This window comes from Lynx rufus, unplaced genomic scaffold, assembly GCF_022079265.1.
Source record: "Lynx rufus isolate CCGP_SWC_20201006 ecotype Redwood Valley unplaced genomic scaffold, mLynRuf1.p SCAF_15, whole genome shotgun sequence".
NCBI classification, from domain to species: Eukaryota; Metazoa; Chordata; class Mammalia; order Carnivora; family Felidae; genus Lynx; species Lynx rufus.
Window position 1 is genome coordinate 37,845,047 of NW_025814829.1, and position 24,196 is coordinate 37,869,242.

The following is a 24,196-nucleotide window of genomic DNA, read 5'->3' on the forward strand; positions in this document are numbered from 1 at the left end:
ATTCTGTGTCTCCCTCTCTCTGACCCTCCCCCGTTCATGCTCTGTCTCTCTCTGTCTCAAAAATAAAGGTTAAAAAAATTTTTTTTTTCCTAATATAAATTGGGAGATTGCACTTTGTTGTTTGTGTGTTTGGGGAGATTGCACTTTGTAAGGGAGGAGACCGAAGGCATCAAGAAGTCAAACAACTTACCGCATCAGAGATGTTCTCCTGTGAGACAAGAAGGCAGATGAGCAGCCACCAAGAACACAGGTTCCAAAATAAAACTGTGGCCATGTCACACAAAAAAGGTAAAACACAGAGTAAGGGGTCTGTTACTCTTTATCTCTTGTATGAGAAATGTACCTTGATGCCACATCGTACAAATTACAAAGCACTTTCTGGCTGACTCTGTGCTCACAGCAATAGAATGGTGTACACAGGCCGGTGGTCATTGCCGTGTTAAAGATGAGCAAACAGGGGGCTCCTGGGTGGCTCACTCGGCTTAGTGTCCGATCTGCTCAGGTCACGATCTCACAATTCGTGGGTTCGAGCCCCATGTCAAGCTCTGTGCTGACAGCTCAGAGCCTGGAGCCTGCTTTAGATTCTGTGTCTCCCTCTCTCTCTGGCCCTCCCCGGCTTGCCCTCTATCTCTGAAAAACAAACAAACAAACAAACAAACAACCATAAAAAGAAAGAAAGAAAGAAAGAAAGAAAGAAAGAAAGAAAGAAAGAAAGAAAGAAAATGAGCAAACATACTGAGCCCCAGGAAACCATGGAATTAGAAGACCTGGAATCAGGTCCTGACCTGGCTTCTTACTAGTGGCCCTTGGTAAATCACTTCATCTTTAAGGACCTCAGCCCTTTTCTCTGTAAAATGGGACTAATAATAGTAATGCCACTGCAAAGGGTTGTTGAACACTGAAATGAGTCAACAGCACCTGATGTGCAGTAATTACCAAGGCAGAGGGCAGAAAATCTTTATAGATAAAGTCTTTTATGATATAGAATCTTTTAGCATTTATAATTTTTTATTTTTATTTTTTTAAATTTTTTTTTTCAACGTTTATTTATTTTTGGGACAGAGAGAGACAGAGCATGAACGGGGGAGGGGCAGAGAGAGAGGGAGACACAGAATCAGAAACAGGCTCCAGGCTCCGAGCCATCAGCCCAGAGCCAGACGCGGGGCTCGAACTCACGGACCGCGAGATCGTGACCTGGCTGAAGTCGGACGCTTAACCGACTGCGCCACCCAGGCGCCCCTATAATTTTTTAAAGCAGATGCTCAAAAGGTAGAAGAGGAATACAGATGAGTAGGTTGGGTCCATAAAACTCATCTATTCATTGAGAAAGATTTGTTGAGTGTTTTCCCAGAACTTGGATAGACTTTAGGAGCAGGTGCCAAAGACAGGGTAGAGGGCTCTGAATTTATTTGAAGTGACATTTTGTGGGTGTGAATTCAGAACCCTCTACCCTATCTTTGGCACCTGCTCCTACTGTCTATCCAAGTTCCTGGAAGCGGGCTATTACTTTCTGAAACAGAGCAAAGGAAAAAAGCCTAGGTCTCCAGACCCCTTTGGAACTTCTCTCACCAAACCTCTGACTCATGTGCTAAGCATGGTATGGTGATGGAAGCTGAGTGAATGGTGACAGTGTCATGCCTGTTCGTTTTCCCGCAAGAACACTCAGTGTTGCACCATGCCAGGCTGCATATACAGCCTCCAACAGAGACACCAATGGGCCCCAGGGTGACGCTTGCAGGCAGCTGGCACTCAGCAAGATCCTCCGCAGATAGTGAACCCAAGGAGGCCTCTTGCACAGCTAAAATTGGGGTGGGGGAGGGGAGAACTTTTCAGGTAGTATATTCTGTCACTGGAGACCAAGAACATATGAATAAGCAGTAAACATTAAATGGCCTCGCTCTGTCTCCCCTGCCCCCCATTTGTTCTCTCTCTCTTCTCTTTCTTTCTTCTTGCTCTTTCCTCATTCTGTCTCCATTTCTTTCTTCTTCTCCTCCCCTTCTGTTGTGACCTCTAAGTTGGCTCGGTGTCACTGTTCCAGATCTTACATAATATGGCTTATGAAAGCAAATAACCCTGCCGTCTGCCGTGCCAGGCTGGGTGAAGCCCAGAGTGAAAGGAAAACACCTGGTGCTCCTGGACTTTCTTGGACCGTTTGCCAGGAGGATGGGCAGCAGAGGGCTCATGGGCCCCAAGTCTAGCGGACAACTGAGTCTCTCCCAGGATGAACTCAGTCAGGTCTTGGAGTTTCCCAATCTGTTAAAAGGCAGAGAAAGAACATGCTAGAGACGAGGGAGGGTGGGGGCAGAATGGGTGTTGGTAGAGAGAGACCTGACTGTTAAATTACGTGACGACTAAGACAAGAGACTTCCACCTCTGTGACGCCTCTGGAATTCTTAGTCAGCATCTCTCCCGAAAACTGCCCAGTTCACATCAGTGTAGTGGCCCCTGGAAGTGGTTCTTGGCTTTTCAACAGCTCTGTAGACAAAGGGGCAGGGTCATACTGATATTTTGAAGCTTCCCGAAGTGACTTACGTTAGCTTTGTCCCCTAGGAGATGTCCCTGGCTCCCACATCCTGATTATTGAGGCAGAAAATGTAATCGGGCCCCTTAGGCTCCCTGCCGGAATGCTAAGGCAAGAATATAGAAGTCTTTTGGGGTATCTGAATTTATATTCTTTCTGCTGAGGATTTACATTTCTTCCTTAAGTATCAGAAGAAGGGAAGCCTGTGAATTTTTTTGTTTGTTTGTTTGTCTTTTAAGATTTGAGAAAGATTAGCCTGGAGTCAAGAGGGAATGGATCACATTGTATGTATATATCTTCTCCTAACACTTTAATCCAGGTCAAATGTGGTTACAAAGACTCTCAAGGTCATCTTTGATGGGAAGAAGACTTCTTACCAGAGAAGCCCGCAGGCATGGGCTCCAAAGTCAATGTCAATGCAGAGGTTGCAAGTGGTTTTGGAAGGCCTATAGGAGTCCAGTCTAGCCATTACTTTATATGCATAAACACACACTTAGGGCCATTTTTGGTCCCTGCAGACATGGTGTCTTTCTTCCTGTTCCAGGCTCCCTGAATGGCTCCCAGAGGACCCTCCTACTGTTTGGGAGGCAGAAAGGGAGAGAAGTAATCACCATTATCCCTCACTTCCAATGAAGTACAGAAATTGTACTGGAAATCCTTAATTCTACCCTCTGACAAACAAGAGGGTGTAATTAGAACTAGAGTCAAAGGAAGGAAACCCGAAACCTTAAATAAAAGACCTTCTCCCTAGGATAATATTTTAATCTTTACTATTGTCTCAGGGTGAAAGCTGCCCATTGTGGTGAATTTCAAAGTTTACCCACAAATTCTTTTATACTCTTCTCCAAAAGAGGTGTAGCTTTTCTTTCCTTTAGGTGTGGACTGAATTTAGTAACTCCTAGCATCCAGAGTATGGCAAAAGTGATGGGCTCTCACTTCTAAGAATAGGTTATAAAAAGACTGTGGTTTCTACATTCTCTCTCTCTCTCTCTCTCTCTCTCTCTCTCTCTCTCTTTCTCTGTGTATGTGCGTGTCTCTCTCTCTACCTCTCTCTGATTTTCTTCCTTGGTTCACTCACTCTGGGGGAAGACATGTCATGAGCAGCACTATGGAGAGGTCCATGTGGCAAAGAACTGAAGCCTCCTGCCAACAGTCATGTGGATAAGCTTGGAAACAGACCCTTCAGTTCTAATAAAATCTTCATGGGCTGCAGTCCTGACAGTTTGCAACCTCCAAAGAAACTCTGAGGCAGAACCACCCAGCTAAGTCACTCCCAGATTCCTGGCCCTAGGAAACTGAATGAAATCACAGATATTTGCTGTTTCAAAGCTGCCTTTTGGGGTAATTTGTTATGCAACAATAATCGATAATACACTTACGATGCTTTCAAATGATATATATCCCTGAGGGATGGAGAGCACTGGGCTGAGCCACCTAAGGATGATTGTTACCCAGCTTCAGGATGCCTGTACGTGAAGCTGGATCTTCAAACAGGGACATGATGCTCTCTAACCTGGAAGAAATAAGTTTTAAATCACTTATGGTTAAATATCCCTATTACTGCTCATACTAAAATGTCATCTCATAATTTTCCCCCCAAAGAAATGCTGTATTAAAATATGGCTTGCTCATTTCTTTCACACTTCTCTAACATATCTGACTTTCTGAATTCAGCTGAGAATCCTGATGAGAAATAAGTAATCAGAAATTGGAACAGCACTCTTCTCCTCCGAGAATGCAAATTTAAGACTGAACTGCTTCGTTTCTGTTCTGGACATGATAGTTCGCAGCATAGAATTCTAAATCTGGAAGGAATTTCATCCCCTACCAAGGGAAGAAAAGAGCCTGAAGACTCAGCTGCTACCAGGATATAGCAGTTGGGATGATCACCCCAAAAGGCCCTGCATTTGGGGTCAGAGAGAAGATATATCTGGAGCAGGTAATTTGGGATTAACTGCAGGAGTGGGGCAGCTCACATACAAACCATTAACACCTAAGATTAATGCACGTGAATAAACTGCCCCGCCACCCCCTCCAGGCTTTTATCCATTTCCTTTAGCCAGTGTTACTGGTAGTGACTTTTCTCTAACAACCCAATTCAACAAACATTTACTGAAGGCTTACTTGGCTAAGTGCCTTAAGTGGGCTAGGTCATAATGTATAAAAATGTATATAAAAATGTTCGTAGGTTGGCGGTTCTGGATCCTTAAGCCCACCTAGGAAAGAGTCTGGTGGTAGGTTCTTTGGGGAGGAGAATTCCAGTACCTTCATTTTATGACCTCTTCTAAAGGAAGGCCCAGGGACGTGGATTCTCCTACTCTCCTGTCTCTCTGAACTTCCATCCTAATGAATCACAGATTCCTTCCCAGACACAAGTGTTTACTTCTTCCCAACAAAAACCAAAAATCAAAAACCAATCCTCTTTCCCTCCTACCAATATAATACTGTACTTCTTTATGTATAACATTATTTGAGGAGAGTTATCAAAACAGCTTGTAAAATTGTTTGAGGAGAAGCTAGTACACACAGTGACAGGACCAGAAGTCCCATATGGCTTGTCATGTCCCATGACATTCTTTTAGCTTAAGAAGAGGAGGGCCTAAGAAGATGAAGAGAATGTCCATTCATTTGACCCCCTAGCCATGTGCTTGCACCAAAATACCAAAAATAGTGCCTATTTGGTGCCCATTTTATTAACTTTTGGAGGTATGTGAATGCCTCTTCCTTTCAATGTCAATATAATAGCAGTATAATAGTTACAAGGGAAAAGTTTTTCTGAACTTATATTGAAAGGCAAATGCAGAAAAGCTTCCAGGCAGAGTTCAGATTAGTGAGTGTCCTGAGGGACACTACAGGGCCCTGTAGTGGAGGAATTGAGCAAACTGAGACCCGTTGCAATCTCAAGACAATGCAAGTAACTCAATCTGAAATCCATGAGAAGGTGGACAATTTGCTGAGGTCCTAGGCCTCCAGACAAGTCATTAAATGACCACAGGAACCGTGCAAACACTTCTCTGGTAAAATGGGACTAGGCACCAGCTCCTGACATCAGAGGGCTCCGGGCAGTGAAGCATAGACAAATACTTCTAAGCTGACAGTACCTGAAAACCTCCTTGCCATAAAGCTGAGGGGAGGGTGTTATTAGAAAGAGCTGGCTGCAGAACTATGCTCTGAGACTTACAGTTTCTATGTCCTGCCTTCCCACTGCTAGTGACCGCGTATCAGCCCCATGAATCCTATTGAGTGTGTACTGCTTCTCGAAGAGATATTCATAAGTTCCTGTCTCCTTTATGAAAGGTTGTCTTGGGAAAAAGTTCATGTAAGACACCTGTATTGTATATCTGATGTGTACATATATGCACGTCCAAATATGGTGTATGCCTATACTGTGCCTATGTGAATGTGAGTACATCTGCATGTTGTAAAACCAAGTATGACATTTTTTAAAATGAGTGGTTGGTGGTTGAGCTAAAGGCTATAAAATGGCAGGGCTCTAATCAGCTCAAATTTGTTTACAGTTGCAATTTACCTGAAGCCTTTGGAATTACATAATGAATTGCCACTTTATATTAGTTATAACTCATAAAGCAACACAAGGCTCTTGGCAGCCTGACTCCAGCCGGATTAACCAAGTCACCAGTCATTAAGCTCAGGAAAACAGAATTTAACTTTAGTGCCATGGCCAGGGTTAAAATACAGCCAAACCACCAAAGACCTCATGGGTTTGACATCACCAATAGAGTTAAAAGGCTTAGAACTCACAAAACTGATACTTAAAAATAATTCATTAAGCAAGTATTGCAGGCACCGTGACAGGTCTGAGACATAGTGCTGAGAGAGAAAACCAGGATCCCTGCCTTCCTGAAGCTTATAATCATAAAGTCCTATTGAACAATGGGCTTTCTTTAGGATAGCAAGTTTCTTTTCAGACTTGATTTTATTGGTGTTAAGGGCCAAGCAGTAGTTGGAATTATGAGTGAACTCTTTGGTGAGATATTTGAAGCCTTGGTGCCACAGGTGTATTCTGGAACTTCTTTTCTCTCCTCGTGTGTGATTCCACCCAGGAGCACAGATCTGGCTTGTTAAATGGTGCCAACGTGACCATCCAAGGAACTCCTTGTGATACTCCATTTGCTCCCAGACATTCTTCTGTTAGCTTATGCAGTCATTTACCACCTACCCAGTAACTGGCAGGATGGAATTAAGGAAACGTGTTTAAAATGGAGAACGCCTTTTGTGAACACTGGCCTCTGTCCCTTTAAGACTGAAGGCTTGGCTGCCATTCTGTTTAATCTATCACTGATAACTTATCATGTAACCCAGTGTCTGTTAAATGTGCTATAAAAAAACACCTTAGAAATACAAGGGGATTGCACTGTGATCTGTAGGTCAAAGCTAATTCTAGGTGAGAGGGCAGAGAAGGAAATAAACTTGTTTCCACCTAAGTTCTTGATCATATTAACTTCAAATTCCTTTTCATGTAATCTTTGCTGGGGAATTGCACTCAAGCCATTGCCTCAATCTAGTGCTTGTGTTAAATATAACACACACCCCCCCACCATCCCCCCCCCCCAAAACCCTCCTGAACCGCAAGGGGTGCTGCAGTGAAAGGAAGCCAATTTCAGCTGGGAAGAGGGAAGTAGAGCTCCAATGGAAAGAACACCCCACAGTTTATCAGCAAAACCAGGAAAATGCTGACAGAGGACACTCTTAATAATCATGCTGAAATAACCAGTATAAACTAAGACCATACTCAGCAAACCGGTAAGACCATCCTACTTTGAAAACTATGTCAGGAGCCAACCTTCCTAGAAAAAAAAAAAAAAAAGTATCTAGGATTGCCTAAAACTAGAGCAAAATATACACTTGCCCAAAGAAAACGGTCATCTCTAAGTTTGCTGGGATTGGCCCCAAGTACCTCCAAACTCAGAGGACATTACCTTTTTTTCTTTTTAATGTTTTATTTTTGAGAGCGAGAGTGAAGAGAGCGAGAGTGAGAGTGAGAAGGGGAGGGGCAGAGAGAGGGAGACAGAATCTGAAGCAGGCTCCAGGGTCTGAGATGTCAGCACACAGCCCGACACGGGGCTCAAACTCACTGACCGCAAGATCATGACCTGAGCTGAAGTCAGATGCTTCACCAACTGAGCCACCCAGATGCCCTGAGGACATTACCTTTAAAAAGACAGTAATTATTGCCCATAATACCTGGCACATCAGGTTAAAGTGTTAGATGAATATTTTTTTTTTTGCTAGAGGTACATACACAGCACTATGGAAAAGGGTGCTCCTACCTACTATGGTGTGGAAATGAACTAAGGGAAGAATGAACCAGGACTAGGTGGGAGAACTAACTTCTAGGTAAAGGGATCAAGGACAAGGGCACGGAGGTGTCACGTGGGCACTTGGGGTTTTTAGGGGAAACCTAAACAGCTCACTGGGCTAGTGCAAAGTAAGGCAGGTCCAAGGCATATCTGGGTTGGTGGGGAGCACAGCCAGTCTTGGGAGGCTTCAACCAAGGTAGCCACAGGGTCAGTACCAGCTCTTCAGAGGAAGGGATAGTGAGAACCCTTGATAACACCTTAATGACTTCAGGTTGCTATAAAATTAAGCCAGAGGGGCGCTTAAAACAATGTTGTACCGTTATAAGTCAAAGCCAAGCTCTGGAGCACAGGGAGGGGAGGGTTGGGTTTTATATTCCACTGCCAAACTCTAGGGCTGGGATATGCCTTAATCCTGAGGTTCCAAATACCCAAAGTACAGGGAAGAGCTGGTTGGCAACAAGACTCGAGATAGATTTTTTTTAATCCCTTGAATAGGTAAACCTGAGCTCACTTTGCATCTTTTAAAACCCAAAAACCAAAATTCCCCTTTCTTGGTAGGAAAGAAAAGAATGAAATGGCATAGGGAGATTTAAAAGAAACACAAAGAATCAAGTCGGAATAGATCTTATAAATGTTAGGTTGATTTATGAAAGCTGCTCTGGGCAGTTAACAGTTTGTTTACAATGAGGAGTTATCTAACTCTGAACATACTGTACATGGCAATTAGAAGTCGTCATGGCAAGAGAAAACCACAGGCCTGCAGCAGCCAACATGAAAACAGCCAGAAACAGTAGGGAAAATGTAGGGAGGAAGGCAGGGCTTGCTTTTTATTACGTAAAAGAAAGAACGAACTCCTCAGGAATCTTCACAAAGGAAAGGAGCATCTCATGCTCAGAACAGACAGCAGGATACAAAGTTATAAGTGTTTTGATGCCAGGGAGGTTCCCCCCCTCCATCTCCTCAAATAGCAGAGATGGGAAGGAGACAGTTGAAGCAAACAAGCGACCTTTGTAAAAGACTCAGAAACCTTACAAATAGGATTAAAGTCTAAACTTCTGTTTTGCTTTTAAAAAATGTTTAATATTATCAAAAGGCCTGCTTTAGTGACATGCTAGTCCCACCAAAAAATAATCCCAATAACCCGTCAGGAACATGCTCAAGTTGACCAGCCAACTCATTTCTAAACTTCTGTGTGTATGTGTGTGTCTTTTAAATTGAAGCCATGGGGCTCAGGTGATTGCTCCTTCCACAAGGTGCTTCCTTCGGTTACCTAAGCGGTGTCCACCCACTCCCAAGAGTGGCCAGGGCACAGAAACCCTGCAGTGGCGGTGAGGGAACAACAGACAGCCCTAGATAGCCAACTTATTCAAGCATGCCTCCCTCACCCCCACTCAAAAGGAGATCCTTATTTCTAACCAGACTATTCACCTCAAATTTTGGACCCCAGTGACCAGAATGTTTTTCCTACTTTAGGAAAACAAAACAAAACACACATATCTGCACACCCATATATATAATTTTTTTTGTTTTTACATTTAAATATAAAAATACTATTCTGCTTTGTGTTATAAATGGAGGACACCAAGCAGTAAGAACTTTTTCTTCTAAGGTAGGTCAATCCATCCTTCTGCTGAGCTTGTCTTCAGGTGAGGGCATATAGCCCCAGGTAAGGGAAGTGCTGTACCAGGAGGAGAGGGGCATTTTCCTGCCTGGTTCTCTCCTAAATCTCACTTTTAATAGAAAGCTGGTTATAACTTTATAACAAAGTGGAACTTCCCACCAAGAGAGGAAATCCTAACCTAACCCCAGAGTAAGTAACCCTCCCCCCACCCCAGCACTCAGCTACCTCGAAGAAAAAGCCCTCCCCCTCCCTTCACAAATACTATGCTCTGTCCGGATAGCTACGCCTATTGGACAAACACACCTGATTAAATGGAAACAGTGGTTATGTCTCCCCACCCCCTCCCCACTAATGTACTAGACAGTTTCAGTGACAGGGAAAAAAAGGGGGGGGGATGTAAAAAGATTAAGAACTTGACCCCTCTTATCCTGGTCAAAGAAAGCAAGAGATGTTAACTGGGCATGAGGAATAAAAAAAGACCTTGATATTCTGCCCTTTGAGTTATAGCTATTAGGACAGTCAAGAGAGGGGCAAACACGGAGGCAGGATGGAGAACTAGGAGGGGTTTGATGGCTGCAAGTCTAGTCCACTTAGTTTTTGTACTGGAAGGGTTCATCGCCAGTTTCGTTGAGAAGACACGTGCGGATGAGGGCTTCTGTCACCGAAAAGGGGTCACAGTTGGCAGAGGGGCGACGGTCTTCAAAGTAACCCTTCTTCTCCTGGCCGACAGTCCGGGGAATGCGGATGCTAGCACCTCGGTTGGCCACACCAGCAGAAAAGTCGTTGATGTTGGAGGTTTCGTGGAATCCGGTTAGGCGCCGGGCATTATCCAGGCCCCCTTTGGGATCGTAGGCTCGGATGTGGTACTGGTGCCGCTTGCTCAGTTTCTCGATGGACTCCTCAATGTACCTGAAGGAAACAGACAAGATGGGAGTCCAACCTGGCACCAGGAAATCTGCCCTTCAAGGGCAAGGGAAGAAGTATGGATCTAAGAACAGAGGGACTCCTCTATCAAAGACTGTTTCCAATTCACCAAAATCTGTGATCTCCACAAATCAAATGTTCCATGAGGCTAGCAACTCTTGACGTGTTACCTGTGTGTCCCACCCAGTGCCTCAGAATGGTGGTGGACACTCAGTTGATGGTACTTATTGAACCGAAAAGACCCTAATCAAAGACTTTACCCCACCCCTAAGCACTATATTCATTCACATGCTTGTATTGTTTCTATTTTATATTGAAGATTTTCAAACACACTAATTTAAGTCCTCTTTTCCCAATCACAATCTTTGAATTCTATTTCTAGGATATTTTGGGGTACTCTTCAAATAGGAACAAAACAACAGGACTGGAAGACAATTTTGGAAGCCAAGTGCTAAAAGCTAAGACATAAACCAACAAGTCTGGCTTACTTGGACCCAATACCTCAAACCCTGTGGCAAAGAAAACAAGATGGCTCTCTCAGAAGGCACTCACTTCAGACCATTCTCCTCTCGCATGGCCTTGGTGCTGAAGTTGGTGTGGCAGCCGGCACCATTCCAATTCCCAGGAATGGGCTTAGGATCGAAGGTTGCTATCACTCCAAAGTCTTCACATACACGATGCAAGATGAAACGGGCCACCCAGAGATGATCTCCCATGTCGATTCCTTCACAGGGTCCTATCTGGAATTCCCACTAGAAAGAACAAGGCTGGCTTTTAAAAGAAAGCCAACTGCTTCCCCCAATTCAGAAGCTCCAAAGCCTCTTTTCTCACCTCTATTCCAACCCACGTAAGATTCTGGTTAACAAGGGGCACCAGCAAACTCCCCACTTGTCCACAGGTCCTATAGACGAATGAGCCACTTACCTGGGCAGGCATGACCTCAGCATTTGTCCCGGCAATCTTGATGCCAGCGTATAAGCAGGCCCGGTAGTGAGCCTCCACGATGTCCCTGCCATAGGCTTTGTCTGCTCCCACACCACAGTAGTATGGACCTGGAGAGGCATTAAGATGAAATGTCAAGAGACAAGAAAACCAAGAAATCGCTTTCCACAAGTCAGAAATCAGAAAGCTCTCAACACTTGCTCTCTGCATCACTATGCCTGCCTTCACCTGGGGGTGGGTTGTGGCATGCAGGGGGCTCCTCTTGGCCATAACCTCAGTGGAGCCAAAGGGTTTCCCTCCATGTTAATGTTGAAATATCCATGTCTGGATTTGGGTAATAGGAGGTCTCTTTACAGTATTATTTCAGCCAGCCTCAGGGATGGATACTCCCACAGCTTTTCTGATCCATAAGAGTCACTCCCAGTTCTGGGGAGAGGGAATTTCCCTGGCAATTAAGCAACTAGGGAACAGGAGGTTCATCTCTCACCAAGGGGACTTACCTTGGGGCCCAGGGAAGCCATTGGAAGGCCAACCAAAAGGGTGCCCATCTGTGCCCATCAGAGTATATTCCTGCTCCATTCCAAACCAGGGGTGCTGATTGCTCACCATGTCCATTATCCGTTTACAGGTATGCCTTAAATTGGTCTCTAGAAAGAAAGAGTCAATGTGCCATTAGAGACATATGGACAAACACGCTAAATCCTGGTGGTAATGGGAAAAAGGTCTTCAGATTCCATAAAGCTCAAGTGTAAACTATAAGCTGAACTGATGAACAGTAAACCTTTTTTTGTGTCCCATCAACCTAAGTGGGGAAAATGGGAGAAGCAGTAATCATACATCTGTAGGGATACTGCTGGGTCACAAACAATCACATGACAGTAGATGCAGAACAGAGCAAATTTGCACCTTATCTGCATGCTGGCCGCCTCCCAAGTACCACATGTCAGGCACTTCAAACTCTCTATTCACAAGACAGCTGCTTTTAGTTGTCAGACTTATTCCTAGTTTCTCAAGCATTTAGAGCCAAACTTACAATTTTCATTGAGAGAATCATTTGTCTGTTAGGGGCCTCACATTCTAGGTGAGAAAGTTAAGGGCGAAGTTGGCTAGCACAAAAATAAAATATTAAAATGAGATGAGCTCACCTGGAAACAATTTCTAAGCTAGAAAAGAACTTTAAAACAAGTAAACATATGGGCGCCTGGGTGGCTCAGTAGGTTAAGTGTCCAATTCTCGATTTTTGGCTCAGGTCATGATCTCATGGTTTGCAAGATAGAGCTCTGCATTGGGCTCCACAATGGGCGTGAAGCCCGCTTGAGATTCTCTCTCCCCTTATCCCCCACTCTCTCATGCATTTACTCTCTCCCAAAATAAATAAACATTAAAGAAGGTAAGTAAATATAGACTTATCAGCTTTACTATATCCCAAGAACCATTTCAAGACCTCTACCTTATGGAAAACCCACAACCACATCTTCCTAGCCACCCTGGGGTGAGTATGAGAAGCCTCCAACTTTTATGAAGGAGAAAATGCAGCTCAGCTCTGAGACATCAGGGCAAGTAGCAGAGCTGGGAAAGCTATGGTTACTTGGGCTTCAGAGCTCATGCCCTTTACCACAACATGGTACACTGCCTCTCACAACAAAGGCAGTCAAGGTCCAGGCACTACTAGAACTTGCTGCAAGCACAGCAGGAGACCTAACAGTGGTGGGACTTCAGCTGAGTTTAAAAAGATGAATGGCTGAGAATCGAGATCAATGGCCACATCAGGCAAAAACCAGTTACAGTGACCCTTGAGGCACATGTATGTTACCAGTGAACCTAGGCAGGAGATGGATTTTTTCCCCCACTTTAAAATCAGGGAAAGTAGGGGGATAAATATCTTGATAAGGCTTACAGCCAGTAAGTGACAGATCCAGAATTCAAACCCAACATTCTGACTTCAGAATCCAGGTTTTTCAAATCTACAGGTAGGCAGGAGGGCTGTGTCATGGGGGAATTCTACTGGAAAACAGATTTAAAGGCATTCACTGTTGTTCTATAAAACAAATAGGGGAGACCGTGGGAGGATGGGCCACATACCCTCTTTGAATGAGGAAGTTCGGGGTGGAGATGTATGTCCAATTGCCCAGACTCCTGGAACAGTTCTGAGATTATCTAGTGTTCCCAGTACCAATTCTGGAATACCCTATCCTTCCCCTTTACAACACTCATGGACTGGGGATGAACATCCATACCTATACTATACATACCTGCAGGCTTTCGGTTGTACTTGAAGACTTCACAGAACACCAGCTTGTTGGGGTCCTTGCGGAAAGGGTCCCGAAACATGGCAGCAGGGACAAGATACATGTCACTGTTGGAGCCTTCAGACTGAAAAGTACTAGAGCCATCAAAATTCCACTCAGGCAACTCTGGGGTAAAAAGAGAAGGGACAGTTAAGTTACAAATGCATGGCTTTTTGGGTAAGAGTACAGCCCCTCATTGACCTTTCTATCTCTAAAGCTACTCTTTTCCCCAGGAACTCAGTGATGCATTAATATGCAAACTCTATTGATAGACAACTGCACAGAACTTTAATGTCCTTCCCGTGTGAGTTCCAAGTTAACACCACTGCATCACTTCCTCAAGAAAAACAACAGTTACAAAAACAACCTAAGAATGACTTATCTTGACTAAGTAGTCTACTGGACAATAAGGAGACGAATTGAAATATTTTGGGGGCGTCTGGGTGGTGCAGTTGGTTAAGCGTCTGACTCTTGGTTTCAGCTCAGGTCATGACCTCATGGTTCATGGGTTGGAGCCCTGAGTGGGGCTCTGCACTGACAGCGCAGAGCTTGCGTGAGATTCTCTGTCTTCCTCTCTGCCCACCTCTCAAAAATAAACATTGAACTATTGTGACATTTTAGTTATCATTTAAAAAACTGGAATAGGAGAAACAAGGTTCTGATTCACCCACCAGGCCACTGTATTGCTTCTTTAAATCTTCTCCCCACTGAGTCTATGGACTGTTCTAGCTCGGTATGTCCTTATTTTATAGATGAGGAAATGGACAACAGGATAACTTACTCAAGAATGCTCCCATTATCATTTCCCCACTAGGTTTTTTTTAATGTTTATTTTTATTTTTGACACAGAGAGAGAGAGAGAGAGAGAGAGAGAGAGAGAGAGAGAGAGAGAGACAGCGCACGCGCGCGCATGAGCGGGAGAGGGGTAGAGAGAGAGGGAGACAGAGAATCCGAAGCAGGCTCCAGGCTCTGAGCTGCCAGCACAGAGCCCGATGCGGGGCTCGAAACTCACATTCCAAGATCATGACCTGAGCCGAAGTTGGCCGCTCAACCGACTGAGCCATCCAGGCGCCCCTCCCCACTAGGGTTTTTAAAAAAAATTCTTATGTTTTATTTTTACGATAGAGATAGAGTGCAAGTGGGGGAGAGGCAGAAAGAAAGGGGGAGACACAATCTGAAGCAGGCTCCAGGCTCTGTGCAGTCAGCACAGAGCCTGACATGGGGCCTGAACTCAGGTACCGCCGAGGTCATGACCTGAGTCCAAAGTCAGACGCTAAACCAACTGAGCCACCCAGGCGCCCCTCCCCACTACGTTTTAAAGGCTGGTTTCTTCATCTCTCAAGTTGACTACAAGTTCTCTGAAGGCACAGAGACCAGCCTCTCACCTTGTACCCCCAGTGCTTGTCTAATACCTGCCATGTAGCAGACGCACAATATATACTTTATTTTATGGTCATGCATTCATTCCTGTGTGAATATTATCAAAAGAGTAAACCATTCTAAAAGTAGGCAAGAGGTGGTATTTTTTTCTCCGGTCCTTTTCTAGAAAGAGGGCTATGGCTTGCTCTATACTGAAAAATGAAGGACACATCTCTTATTTAATAAATAGCTCAGAGTGTGGTAAACAATCAGGTGATTTAGGCAATCAGGTGATTTAGGAATTTCCAAAAGTGGCATCAACTAAAAACAAATGAATGGCTAGTCCTATTTAGAAACCACTTTACAGAGTTTGCTTTGCATCTAGAACCTCACTGATAAGGAATACAAAACAGTATTCAAAGAGTTCGTAAAGCAGATGGCATAATCAGGTTAGAGCGGTGGTTTTCAAATCAGGTTCTTGGGGACGCCTTAGAGCCAACTAAGTAGGGATGCCCAAGACAGCAAAGTCTCCAGCCCCCCTGGTGCCCCAACTAGACTTTTAATCTTTTTTCTTCAATATACTAGCTTACATGTGAGCTTCTATTTCAATAAAGGAGTCCATTGTTGCTATGCTTTGAGGCAGAGTAGGAGCTTAAAGTCGACTGAATGAAGTCTGAAAAACCCTGCCTTAGAAAAGCTTCACAAACAGAATAATAAAGTAGCCAAATCTGGAGGCTTGGTTTCAGTCTGTTCCCACCCCCGCCCCACCTGGTTCCCAGTCTGCTCAGTCTCTCACCTTCTACACACTTGGGTTCACTGTCCAAGGTCCGGGTCTTGCAGCGCAGGCCTTCTCCAGTACCATCAATCCAAATGTACATAGCTTGGACTTTCTCGCCCTGAGGCAGGGACATGTACACCTGCTTGATGCCTTTGTTCAAGTGGGAACTCGCAGAGGTGGCCATGGTGGAAGCTGTTCTGCAGAGAAAAGCCAACAAAACCAAAATTAAGATCCTTGGCAGGAAGGACTCAATAGGGACAATCAAATCACAAAGTGATTAGAAGGTAGGAAGGTTGCCTCCTCCCTTTGGAAGGAACACTCTTAAAGGTATATTTTACTCATTCCGCTTTCAGCGGGATTTAAGTTTTGATAGTAGACAAAAATCTCCTTACAGGCTTCCTCAAGCTAGAATCTACATTTGTGAGGACTAAGCTTAATTTCCTCAGGGTAGCTAAGGTAGAGGGAAGTCCTTTATTTTTTATACTAAGACACTGGGTGGGAGGTAACCCAAAAAACAAAACCACGCAAGGTTTCTTGGGCAGTCTTGCCTTTTCTTTGCATCCTAGCCAGCATCTCAAAAAAACCCTTTTTGGAAATTCCTCCACTTTTCCACAAGGCACCCCACACATTGATATGGTAGGAAGAAACAAGGGGCGGAGGGCTAGCTGGAAGATTTAAAAGGCTGGGGGACTTCCGAAAAGCAGCACAGTTATTGCAATCCCCCAATCCCCAAAACATCAAAAGAGCTGATGTGTTGGGATTCTAAGACGCACACTGCCATCATTTCCATAGGTCTTCTCATTTAGGAAGGTAGGTTTAAGTTTGCCAATGACCTTCTCAGATTCCACCAGGGAACTTTTCAAGTAATGAGGAAATTCCCACTTGGGTAACAAAAAGAACCGGGTTCTTAAAAGCTGAGGCCTGCTAAATCTGCAAGCCACTGCCACAAAACCTCTGAAAGAAGAGAAAGCCAACACAGGAGGAAATGTTGTACCCCTCCCTCCCAGCTCAGTGGCCCACAGTGGCTGGAAAGGGAACATATTGTTCCCCCACGACTTGGGCAACTTTCTGAAGTACAGTGGCTAAGTTTCTATGGGCAACCGTCCATGTTTGCCCAGCTGAAAACAGAACTGCCTCTCCAAGAGCCTCACCCCTTCCCTTGGGGAAGAGCAGAACCTCCTCTTGTCTGGTCTCCTGTATTGGAGAACCTTTGCAAACCTCCTCCAGAGATCCAGGTCGGTCACATACCTCCCCCACCCCTTCCCCACCCCCACCCCAGCCTTTGAAGGCCAGAAGAAACAATACTTCATCCCTTCAGCTCCCACTAAAGGCTACAACCCAGTCTCTGGCCTTCCTCCCCAACCTGTTACACCCCCAACATCAAGTCACACTTTCTCCCTTTAAGCCTCAGTTCCAGATTTCCCGCTCTTTTCGATGAGACGAGTTAGATGCCAACATTCTAGTCTACTGTCATAGACAGGTGCTGCTGTGGTGCTGAGTTTACACGCTTGGGGGGTAAAAATGGGATTCTGCACTTTCTAGTGGTTTCTGCAGCTGTCGCCGGTTCCGGGGTCCTCCTCCCTGTCTCTTCACTCACCCCAGCCACAGAAGGTCAATCGGATCGTTGGGGTTGCCCTCCTTGGCCCTTCTCCTTTTGGAATGGCGTTCTCGCCTCTCCTGGTTCACCAGCTCTCGCTGGTCCATGCACTGGAGCTTTCTGGGTGAGGGAGACGGAGAAGCGGTCGGGGAGCGATCGGTATCGCACCGGGACGAGCAGAAATACGAAGGCTGTTGGGTCACGGTCCTAATCTTGACTCGTGATTTCTCTCCGGAGTTCATGGAGTAGCTGACGAAGCCAAAGCAGTTGGAGGGGGACTCCGATGACCGCGACTCCAGGTCGTCTTCATCTTCGTTGTTTGAGGTCTTCACGGATTTGCGGGTGGGGGGGGATCCCCGCTTCCCGCCCCCGGGGCAGTTGGGATAATCCACTTTGAGAGCAGCCCTTTCCCACTTTAATGTCCCAGAAGTCGGCGCCCCGCCCCTCGGGCCCCCGACCGGATCTCAGGACCTAGTCCCGGGGGCCATATCCCTCCGAGGGCCGAGGCTGGCGGGGTGTGGGCGAGTCGGGGGAGGGACAGCGCACCGCCCCTACCTCTGCCCGGCCAGGCCTCTCCACCAGCCACACCGCGGCCCGGACTCCCCATTGTTCAGTCACAGTGCAGGGCCCTCGGGACTAGCGACGCTCACCGCCACTCGCCTCAAGGTAGGCGTCTAAAGATCCTCAAGACCACGACGGTCCCCCGAGACCCGCCACCGCGGAGCAGAAAGCGAGGTTCCCGCGAGGCCACCCGGCCACTCCATCCACGGCGCACACAACACGGAGCGCCGGGCCCGGGCAGTGGCTCCACCGTACGCCTCGCCTAGCGACCTCCAGGGGCGGCGCTTTGGGCCGCAAGCAGCGAAAGAAAGATCAAAACAACTCCCCGCCCTCCTCCCAGCCAGGCGACCTGCGCGCCCCACAAACGCCAGCCCAGAGCCGCCGGGAGCCGCGGGCGGCGAAAGCACGCGGAGGGCGCGGGGGTAGAGGCGCACCGTAAGGGCTGGAGGACGAAGGGGCCGCTCCGAGCCCCAGGGCCGGAGGACGAAGGCGGGGAGGGAGGGGGGGTGTCGGGCGACTCGGAGGACGGCGCGCACAACTTCGAGTCCCCGGGCCGGCGGCGCGCTTACCTGGGCTGCGAGCAGGCGTCAGGGCGGGCGGGCCGCGAGAGCGAGGTGCGGCGAGAAGAGGAGGCCCGGTGTGCAGCCTAGACGGCGCGCTCTTCTCCCATTCTCGGCTCTGCCAGGCTGCCGGCAGCCCAGCTCCCTTTATCGGCGGCCCGGACCGCCCCCGGCGCCCTGATTGGCTCCCAGCGGCCGGGAGCCGGGGCGGATCGGCTGATGCACGCCCGGGCCCCGCTGCCATTGGGCGAGCGGCCGAGCGGGCGCCGCCGGGGTGGGGGCGCGAGGACCGGGAAAGAAAGAAAGGGAAAGGGCCGTGGGGGGAGGGGGTGCGCGGGGGGAGGGGAGCAGAGGAAGGGTTGGCCCGCGGCGCGCGGACGGGCGAGTTCCTGCCAGGAAGGACCCCGCCTGGCCCGGCTGCCGCTCTCCTCCGAGGGCGGTCCCCGCAGCCCCCACCCCCGGGCCCGAGCGAGGCGCCCAGTGGATCTCCCGGCCTCCGCCCCTGCCGCCTTCAGGTTGGATAGTTTTGTGCGAGAGGCCTGTGTTTTTCGAGGTCCTGCCGCAGACCCCACGGCTCCTTGGGGACCTTCCGACACCCCCCCCCCGCCCCCAGGAACGTAATTTTGCCTTTTGTTGTTAGAGAACCCCCGAGGCGCGGCATCCGAGGGGGCGGCCCGCCCTCGCGGTGGGACTGGGACGCCAATGGCAGTCGGCGGTCTCACGTCTGTAATCAACGTGCTGAGCCTGCCATTCCCTAGAGAGGATCCTGGCGGGCCTAGCAATGGTCAGGAGACCTGTCAGATTCCGCCTGCCACTCCTGAGACCAGTCTCTCAGCGACTCTCTGGGCCCAGGTTTCCTCATCTGCAAATAAAGCGATTCAAGAGAGCACCTTTAGAGCTGCCCACCTGATTTGAAATTCTGTGTGCAAGCTGTTCCTCTGAGGGAGGGCGGCTGAAAGAAAAGGGAGGTCTTCTGGAGCCTCCTTTGAAGCCCAGGGTATGTCAACATTTTAGAATTTTTTATATAATGCTTTGTTTTTGTTTTTCAAGTAAGTTCTTGTGCCTTTTTTTTTTTTTACTTTATTTATTTATTTATTTATTTATTTATTTATTTATTTAGAGCATAAGCGGGGAGAGGAGCAGTGAGAGAGGGAGAGAATCCCAAGCAGGCTCTGCACTGTCAGCACAGAGCCCCATGTGGGGGCTGGAACTCACAAACCCTGAGATCATGACCTGAGCTGAAGTCAAGTGTTGATGGCTTAACAGACTGAACTATGCAGTTGCCCCTTGTGCCTTCTTTTTAATCTGGAAAATGAGTCGGGACCCCTTCCTTCTCTCAGCCTTTCTGTGATGGTTGAGAAAATAGGTATGTGAATACAATATTGAAACGGATGCTTGTTTCAACACAACACACATATGATATTTTCATTGCTACCAGTGCTCCTTACTTGACTTCTTTATTTTTATTGCCTGAAATTCACCACCTGATGGTGTCTCACTTTTATAGCATCTTTTCAGGAGCCCCAATATTTGAGACTTTGAGATTTTTCTGTGTAAAGACTGAGAAGTTCGGCTTCAGTGCCTTTGGAAGAGGAAGGGAAGAAGTTTGTTCTTGTGGTTATATTTTGTACCACAAATATGGAAAAGAAATGTTGCCTGTGACCACACACACACACACACAACACACATAACTTGGCTTCTTTGGTCAACATTCTTCCATCCCAGAGTGTGTCTGACACTGTAATGCTTTTAAATGACAGATGCAGCTTTCATCTCCAACGGGATTTTGTTATATTTCAGACAGGTGACATTCTGCACTGGGTAAGGTGTCTTGCAAATGTGACGGATTCCATCTTAAGTTTCAGTGTGTGTTGAAGCATTAGGTATGGTGGTTCAAGGCTGGGCTTCAGGTCATACAAACACAGGTTCAAATCTGGGCTTTACTTCTTACCCACTTTGTGTTAGCTTTCTTAGCCACATGAAATCACAGTTTTCTTGCCTACAAAATAGGGAGATCAGCCACCTTGTAAGGATTAATTCTGATAGCATATACACTATATGCATAGAGTAACTTAAAAAACAGTAATTGTAATTATTATAGATCAAAGTAATTCAAAGAGATTGGATTATTTTTATTCCCCATTAAGTACAACTTTCTAACTCAGTCTCAAGGTTAAATGGTTGAGGAGGGGGAGAAGAAAGGTGATGTTTTTATTTTAAAAGATGTTAATTTTCAGATGCCAAACTGCCTAAGCATAAACTAGAGCCTCTAGGCTCATCACCACCAGCATCTGAAATGCATATAGTAGGAAGAGAATGCAGTTTTTTAAAACTTATGGTATTACGTTTTACTATGTACCTGCTTCATTTGCTAGGTATCTTCACCTCCTTGAGCAATGCATTCATCTTTCTATCCCCCAATGGTGTCCCGAGTGAGTGTTCAATAAATGATGTTTGTTGATCACACAGAAATGACAGCGGCACCATCAAGGGAACATGTGCTTTGAGCTGCTTTTCCAAGAATGGAAATGGATTTGCTTTGATCCATTCATGTGACCAGAGGCATACTTTGTGAAGGTTAGAAACGTAATACATGACCACTGAGTCTTTCAGGAGGGAACAAGAGGCCTTGTCCTTGGTCAGCCCCATACTTACTTAAACCAACCCAATTAGGGCTCAAAGGAGTCCAAGGACTGATCAGGGAAGCTTAAAAGAGTACGAAGGAAGAAAAAGCAGATGAAGTTAACTGGTTCACCCCCAGAAACCCAGACTGTACTTTTAAAGAAGTTAAAAGTAGGACTGTCTGTTCCAAACTGAAGTTTGACTTTGTTCTGTCTGCTTCCCTTTGTCCTCCCCCCTTCTTTAATAAATTGCCACTCGCCCCCATGTCCCACCCTCTCCATAAAAGGGCATTAGAATGCTTGAACCCGTGAACTACTGCATCTCTTGGTACACCCAGTATCAAAGCCAACTGCGGGTTCTATTACCTGTGCTTTGAAGTCTGGTTTTTCTCTCTTAGTGTAGGATAGTTGCATCCACCAGGTAAGTGGAGTGGGAGAGCCGTATTACAGGTAAAAATTGTTCCTTCCAAATCTGCAGAACAGGCAGGGGACTGAAAGCATTTCTTCAGTGTTGTTCTCTAACCTTCAGTAAAGGCTTTGTCTTGGGTGGGCTTTACCTGTGAGTTCTTCTCTCAATTTCTTTCTCTCTCTTCCAAAGGACCCGTTTTCACTCTGCAAGTTGTAAAATTCTCCATCTAGTGATCTGGAAGTGCTTTCCCAGGGCCTGTATGGTTGTTTTGCACTCATTACAGACAAGATTTGGTGTAGGGCTCAAACATAATCAAACCTTCAGCCATAACAGGCAGTTTGGGAAATGGAGTTTTCCCTATATAGACGTTAGTTTTTCCTAATAGACATTCAACAAAACTCTTAGCTCAGGCTAAAGAAACATAGCCAAGACCCAGGCTTGAGGAACACCCTGGAAACCCAACCCAAAATTAGAAATTCCTTTATTATCATTATTTTTTAAATAAACCAACACCAGTTCTTTCCAAAAGAATAGACTATAATATAATCTTAAAACCAAAATAAAACAAGAACAAAAGAAACAGCCTTGGAATTTGATGTCATTACTCTTAAACCAAATTTTGGGGAGAAGCTACAGTTGGCCAAACTTTCCAGTTTCACCTACATAATGAAAGAAGGAAGGACTAGGTTTTACCTCAATTCAGTACCAAACACTGAACATAGAGGAATTGTTCTTTATGTCCTTTCTGATTGTTTGATATTCTTAAGCTCCGGATAGGAAACCAGAAGTTCAGGTCTCAGCTGTTTGTATTTTAGCCTAATAGGCGTTTTGTTGAAGGCCCCTCAAAATCATTGGAATATAGGGAACACCCCCATTTCCCAAATTGCGTGTTCTGGCTGAAGTTTGGGTGTGTTTGAGCCTTATCCTAAATCTTGAGTCAAATAGGAAACTGGGGAGCTGGGAAGAATGAAGTTCATCATAGCTAACAACATGGAAAATAAGCCTTGCTGAGAAAACTGAAGCTGTGCAGTTCTAGAACTAGTCTACACATCATGCTACAAGATGAGGAGGCTGAGGGAGGCTGCTATCACATGTAGTCACTTGCTGAGGTCACCTTAGGGCAGCCTAATGCATTTCACAGGTGTGACTCCCTTGAGAGCCTTTTGTGTTTCTCCTCCAGTGTCCTCAGTTCTCGGCTGGTGCATTCTGGGGCCACCACCACCGCTACGCTGCCATCCCTCTTGTCCCCATTAAGGAAAGGACTCAGTGAGGGGACCGACCAGTTTACCTCTGAATCCTACATTGTGGCTCACCTAGTGCCTTCCGTATATATGGTGGACATTCAATATATTCTTCGTAACTAGATGACCAGGGGAAAAAAAATGCTTTATGTCAGGTTCTCTTTAAAGGAATCTTTGGAGATGATTTTTCATATTTAATAATCTGTCCCAGTTGCATTATTTTGTGAATCTGAAATTTTCATAGATAAATCTTGTTCCTTATTCCCAATATATGTATGGATCTCTCTCTGTTCTCTGGATTGATTTAAACAGTTGTGAAGCTTAATTTTAAAAGCCTAGGAAATTTAGCATTGTGGTAAAAAAAAAAAAATTTTGCTTGGACCAGAGTATGTCCTTTAGTTGGTACCTTTCCCAGAGATATCCTCAACTGGATCCACAGTCCTGCCTCCCTCACCTCTAACCCATTAGTTGATTGGAATCCCTGTTTACTTCACGTTCATATGCCAAATTTTAATGGGAAACAAACAACCCTGAGATATGTTCTCTGGATGCTTGGGCAATACTTAGACTTAGTTCTGTTTTTCCTGACCTCCTCCCCCCCCCCACCCCCCCTTCTTTTAAATCAGTTCTGAGAAGACTTGTTTACCAGGTTGGAGAGCCAGAGGCTTGGCTGGGGCGGTGTGATCGTAGCGCCCTCTGGTGTAATTTTTGAGAATTACAAACATCTTCCCCAAGCTTAAGAGTGGGTGGGAATTTTTTTCCTGACTGGCCTTCAAGGGGAGAGCCTCTGTGTTATATCTCAAATACAGTAAATTTATAACATGCACGTTTATTACCTACAGTGGATATTTAAGAGATACTATGTTGGGAGTATCAACTGATTACCAGACATTTGTTTATTATAAAACTAGGCTTCAAATGACTAGAAAAGAGCAGCTTAACAGTGTTTTGTGCTTTTTCATCATCTCCCACCAGTGTGTGGAAGAGATAAAGAGAAAGTCCCCCAAGAAGGGTAACGGAAAAGGGTGTAGCGCCCAAGAGTTAAGGGGAAAATGGCGAGGATCAGAAAACGTGGTTACAAACAAATCTTATCCTCAGCCCTCACTCAGATCTGAGCCCAGAAATTTAAGACTCAGCCAGAAGTTGAGAGTTAGCCAGACTCTCACTCAAAGGGGAGGCTGGGGTGGGGGTATTGGGTGGTGGACAGAAAGTCTGACAGAGACACACACTGTAGGGGGCGTCTAGAGTATGTACACGCACCACTTTGTTCTAGCTGGGCCTTCTGGGTGGCCATTTTTCCTTCCTCCCTCCCTCCCTTCCTCCCTTTTTTTCTTTCTTATTTTTTAAAACAATGTCAATTTGGGGCGCCTGGGTGGCTCAGTTGATTAAATGCCCGGCTTCAGCTCAGGTCATAATCTCACTGCTCGTGAGTTCGAGCCCCACGTCGGGCTCT

General features: G+C 46.1%; 1 protein-coding gene across 4 annotated transcripts; it reads right to left on the bottom strand.

Moving 5' to 3' along the window:
- Positions 1-8,900: 8,900 nt before the first annotated feature.
- Positions 8,901-18,602, bottom strand: GLUL (glutamate-ammonia ligase). 4 transcript variants are annotated; one of them, XM_047076864.1, is made up of 8 exons: positions 18,482-18,602; positions 17,352-17,471; positions 15,773-15,951; positions 13,582-13,743; positions 11,830-11,976; positions 11,312-11,439; positions 10,940-11,139; positions 8,901-10,372 (listed from the first exon to the last, which is right to left on the bottom strand). In XM_047076864.1, exons 2-8 carry the CDS (start codon positions 17,456-17,458, stop codon positions 10,054-10,056), a joined length of 1,242 nt encoding a protein of 413 aa, XP_046932820.1. In that variant the 5' UTR covers positions 17,459-17,471; positions 18,482-18,602; the 3' UTR covers positions 8,901-10,053. The 4 variants fall into 4 exon arrangements, with proteins under 4 accessions (XP_046932820.1, XP_046932822.1, XP_046932821.1 ...); XM_047076866.1 differs by lacking the exon at positions 17,352-17,471 and having other exon boundaries at positions 15,773-15,946; XM_047076865.1 differs by lacking the exon at positions 17,352-17,471.
- Between the last annotated feature and the right edge of the window lie 5,594 nt (positions 18,603-24,196).

What these genes read in the sequence shown, in the direction of transcription:
- GLUL (XM_047076864.1), bottom strand. Translation starts at nt 17,458, where the DNA reads ATGGACCAGCGAGAGCTGGTGAACCAGGAGAGGCGAGAACGCCATTCC. An exon ending in TGGCTTCCCTGGGCCCCAAG is followed by an intron (nt 11,440 to 11,829) that starts GTAAGTCCCCTT and finishes ATGCCTCTCCAG; the next exon opens with GTCCATACTACTGTGGTGTG. An exon ending in CGAGAGGAGAATGGTCTGAA is followed by an intron (nt 10,373 to 10,939) that starts GTGAGTGCCTTC and finishes TGTTTCCTTCAG; the next exon opens with GTACATTGAGGAGTCCATCG.